At 35.7% G+C, this 3,879-nt stretch overlaps 1 protein-coding gene across 3 annotated transcripts in view; it reads left to right on the plus strand.

Moving 5' to 3' along the window:
• The window catches only part of LRPPRC (leucine rich pentatricopeptide repeat containing), a 201,053-nt gene that overhangs the window by 73,931 nt on the left and 123,243 nt on the right, over positions 1-3,879 (plus strand). For all 3 annotated transcript variants that reach the window (XM_019516356.1, XM_019516358.1, XM_019516357.1), the window contains exons 22-23: positions 1,648-1,733; positions 3,367-3,574. In XM_019516356.1, coding sequence (XP_019371901.1) covers positions 1,648-1,733; positions 3,367-3,574 — 294 coding nt within the window. The remainder of the gene's footprint in view (positions 1-1,647; positions 1,734-3,366; positions 3,575-3,879) is intronic.

Raw genomic sequence — 3,879 nt, forward strand, 5'->3', positions numbered from 1 at the left:
AAAAAAAAAAAAAAAAAAAAATTATATGTAAAGATCCATCAGCAAACAGCTTTTTTTAATCTGTTTTCAAAGAATATATTTTTGGGGATGAAAATTAGTTCCTAGCTAAAACATTATTTGTTTGTGGTTGCTCTAGGAGAAAATTATTTTTTAAAACATCTTTTTCTTAATTTCCCCTCTCCTAACTCTCATAAAAGCCCCAATATTTCTTTCATTTCAATATTTGGGTGAAATATTGAAAGTTGTTTAATACTTTTCTGAATTGTTGGATTTTTTCTTTTAATACCTGCTTTGGTTTTACAATAGAATTCAAGTCAAGCCTCCATGTTATGGAGGGAGCATTGGTGGCACTGAATGATGCAAGATGGCTAACCTGTGTAATAGGTTCATACTGTGTTTCTGTCTTATAACCCTTCCCTTGTGTTGACTTGCACAATATCTCATAATAAGGTCTTCTGAAGTGATGATTGAGTCTGGTAATAGTACTTCAAAGGGTAGGTCAGGGTTCAGTGATCAGTTTTAAGCCCAACATAGAACTGCCAACAAGTGTGGTGTTTTGTTTTGCAACATAGTTTACTTTTTCTTTGGGAAAGAAGTACAATAAGTAAATAAAAGCAATAATATTGAAAGACATAGTTATTAGGATATAATAACTAAGTACAGGCAGTCAAAAAGCTTGAGGTTGAATTGATTCAGTCCTTGCTGGTTAGTCTAAGCTGCGTAGATTGAACCAATAAGCAAGTGAACAGACATTCATTTTTGAGTCCATAAATCCAGCTACGTGCTTGCAGTGGCCCAGGCCAGAAACCAGGGGGTGCTAGAGCACACCTCCCTCCTTGCTCAACTGGAGCAGACGGCTTGGGCCAAGGCTAGCCCACCCACCCTGCAAGTGGGAGTTTGCTGGGGAGCTGCAAAACATAGTGGAATGCTGGGGGACTGAGAGTTAATTTTGAATCTGAATGGGATCTGGGACAGAAGTTCAATAAACTGATAAAACGTAAATCAGTTAATTTTGATACTACATCCGTCCAGGTTTATCTTAAACTGGTTTTGGCCATTTTGGAAGTAGCTTATGTGCACTGAACTTCTGTTGTGTTGCAGATTTGAACCGGTCTCCGGATTTATACGTAATTTCTGTCCCTAGCCAATAGGTCAGTTTTTATGTTCAGTCCTTTTTTATCACAATACTTGAACACGGACTTCTTCAAGGAAGAAGTTCCATGTTTCTGAGTTTGACCCAGATACCTGATGATATCATCAAATGCTAGTCCTAACTTCTTTTTTCCTTTTCAGTTTGGAGGATAAAACCTTTTTTTAGTAATAGAGCAAGTTGAGCATGCTTTTCTATGTCCTTTTTACTTAAAAATTACTTTTTACAAACATGGAAGCAGAGAGTAGTGTGCTTGCTTACTATGTGCTAACTCATATACAACATAAAGCCACCCTCATTTTTAGCTCACTTGTAAAAAAAAAAAAAAAAAAAAAAAAAAAAAAAAAAAAAAAAGACTTCTCTGTCATATAATATCCTAACTATTATGGTAAACTTTATAAGCATGTCAGATACTCTGGTTAAATATAACTTCTGTGTAATAAAATAAAGAATGAACTTCCGCTGATGCATTTTTGTAATGTATTCTTGTTTTTTAGCTCCCAAATAGATTCATCTTTTACGCTTCCCACAAAAACATACCTAGCCTTGATAAAAGTCTTAGGAAGGCTTGGTAGAGTAAAAGGTAATGCATTTTATTTTCTTGTATATTTCTGCTACATAATAAAGGTATCTTGCCTCAAGAATAAAAATGTGAGTTGATATTAATGGTATATCATGTCCTGCAAAGTGCTTGAACATTTTGCATACAAATTTGCATGTGAATTCAACCAGAGATGCTTGGACAGTGCAGGCCATTAGTTTTAATGGATTGGCAAGCTTGTCATTTGCATTTGCACAGCTCAGTGCTTTTTGCATTTCTGCAGCTAGTTTTTATTAGCATTGCTGTTTGGATTGAGTTTGAAGATCATGACTTATGGCACAAATTGCGTATGTGCCTAGACTAATGGCTTTGTTTTTGCTTAAGAAGGTCTGAAGGCTGAACGTAAAACCAGTAAACATAACCTTCTTGTAAGGGTCCAAGTACGGCAAAAAAATTCTGTGACTTCTATAAAAGTATGCTAATATTTTTTGTCAGTATTCCTCTTACATTTAATTTACATTACAATTTTACTTACTGAGATTGACTACTAAACACACGTTAAAAGCAAAAGTTAAAAGTCAGTCTATGTCCAAAGTATATTCCTTGATCTTTGTAATAAATGAGTTGGGCCTTAGGCCCAGAAACAGGAAATTCCCATACTTACATTTTATTGCATGTCGTGCTGCCACTTTTTTTTTAAAGAGGAGCTACAGAATCTAGCTCATTTAAGACTCTTGTGAATACTGAGTTATGTTTGTACAGTACCTGCTACAATTAAATCTTCATCCATGATGATTGTGACTCCCCCCAACCCCCACGAAATATGAAATTATAGCTTGCTTGTTTCCTCACCAAATTATTTCAGTGAATTTTGACTAGGCCATTTATTAGGGTTGCATTGAAAACCCAATCCCCTTCCAAATGATGATGAATTAGATCATGGTCACTTCTAAAGTGAAGAGGTGTAGTTAAATTTTATGAGTTGCATTATTTTCTGAGGAACATTTGTGTTCTGCAAAGCTGTTTTAAAAGATTAGGATGCTTTTATCGCTTTTATGTAAAGTGGTCAAAATATTTTGCCAATGCAATAATTAAGAATGTTATAAAAATGCACTTATTCCATATACCAAAATGTTTGTTTCTGCTTTCCTAATGAAGCTTAATGAACCTAATGTTTTAACATGCAGTCTGTTAGAAAGCTTTCATTGGCTCTCCTTGGTTAATTAGTATCGACACAGCAAACAGGCCCTATCGGTATCAGACCATTAGTCTGGCTGTATGTACAGTGTAAACACATCTTTATTATCTGGCCTCGTGACAAGCCATCTGCTGAAGAAACAATGGAGTGATTTAGCAGATGTTAGCAATGAACGATAAAAGCATCCATTTAGTAGGATCTTGCAGCTATAGGGCAGACGGTACAGGGTTATGTGTTGCAGAGTGGGCACACAGTTCCTATCTATAATTTGTAGTCAAAGTTGCAGCAAAATGATAAAACCATGCTATTGTGGATTTATAATTGTAGTCTCATTTAGAAATGCAAGTAGTAATTAACTTGAAATCGGCATTATACACCAGAATTTACATTCCTGCTGTGTTTGAAATGCTGTTTTAATAGCAGTTTGTTTTCCCTACATGAAATTACCTAAGGGTCTTTTGTGTTTTTTCATTGTAGATGCTATTAACATTCTAAAGGAGATGAAAAAGAAGGATGTTCCTATCAGCAAAATCCCAGTTAACTTCTTTCCCATGGTGCTTAATAATGTAGCATTGAGAGGTGAAGTTGAAATGGTGAATCAATTTTTTGAGACGGTTATGAACCTGGGATTAGCAAAGCCTTCTCCAGGGCTGTACAACTCTCTGCTTCTTGTTCACCTTGAAAAGTAAGTTTGTTAGGCCTTGTATGAAGGATAAATTATTATCTATCTAATATTTATTCATTTCATATGATATCACATCATGTTTTGATAGTTTATTTTTACACACATACACATGAAGACTGTGCATCAGGGTAAAAGGTTGGATGCAACACACTAAAAAACGGGAATTACAGACTTGGGATTATTTTCAGATTCCTTTCTGGTATTTAGTTGGGAGCTTTGGCCATTTCATAGGGACAGGTTGAATGATATAGGAGTTGCATACAGAAACTATCGCGAGCGCGCGCCAGTCCGTCCCGCGAGCGCGC

The sequence above is a fragment of the Gavialis gangeticus genome, unplaced genomic scaffold (assembly GCF_001723915.1).
Source record: "Gavialis gangeticus isolate Ggan-Ray unplaced genomic scaffold, GavGan_comp1, whole genome shotgun sequence".
Taxonomy (NCBI): Eukaryota; Metazoa; Chordata; order Crocodylia; family Gavialidae; genus Gavialis; species Gavialis gangeticus.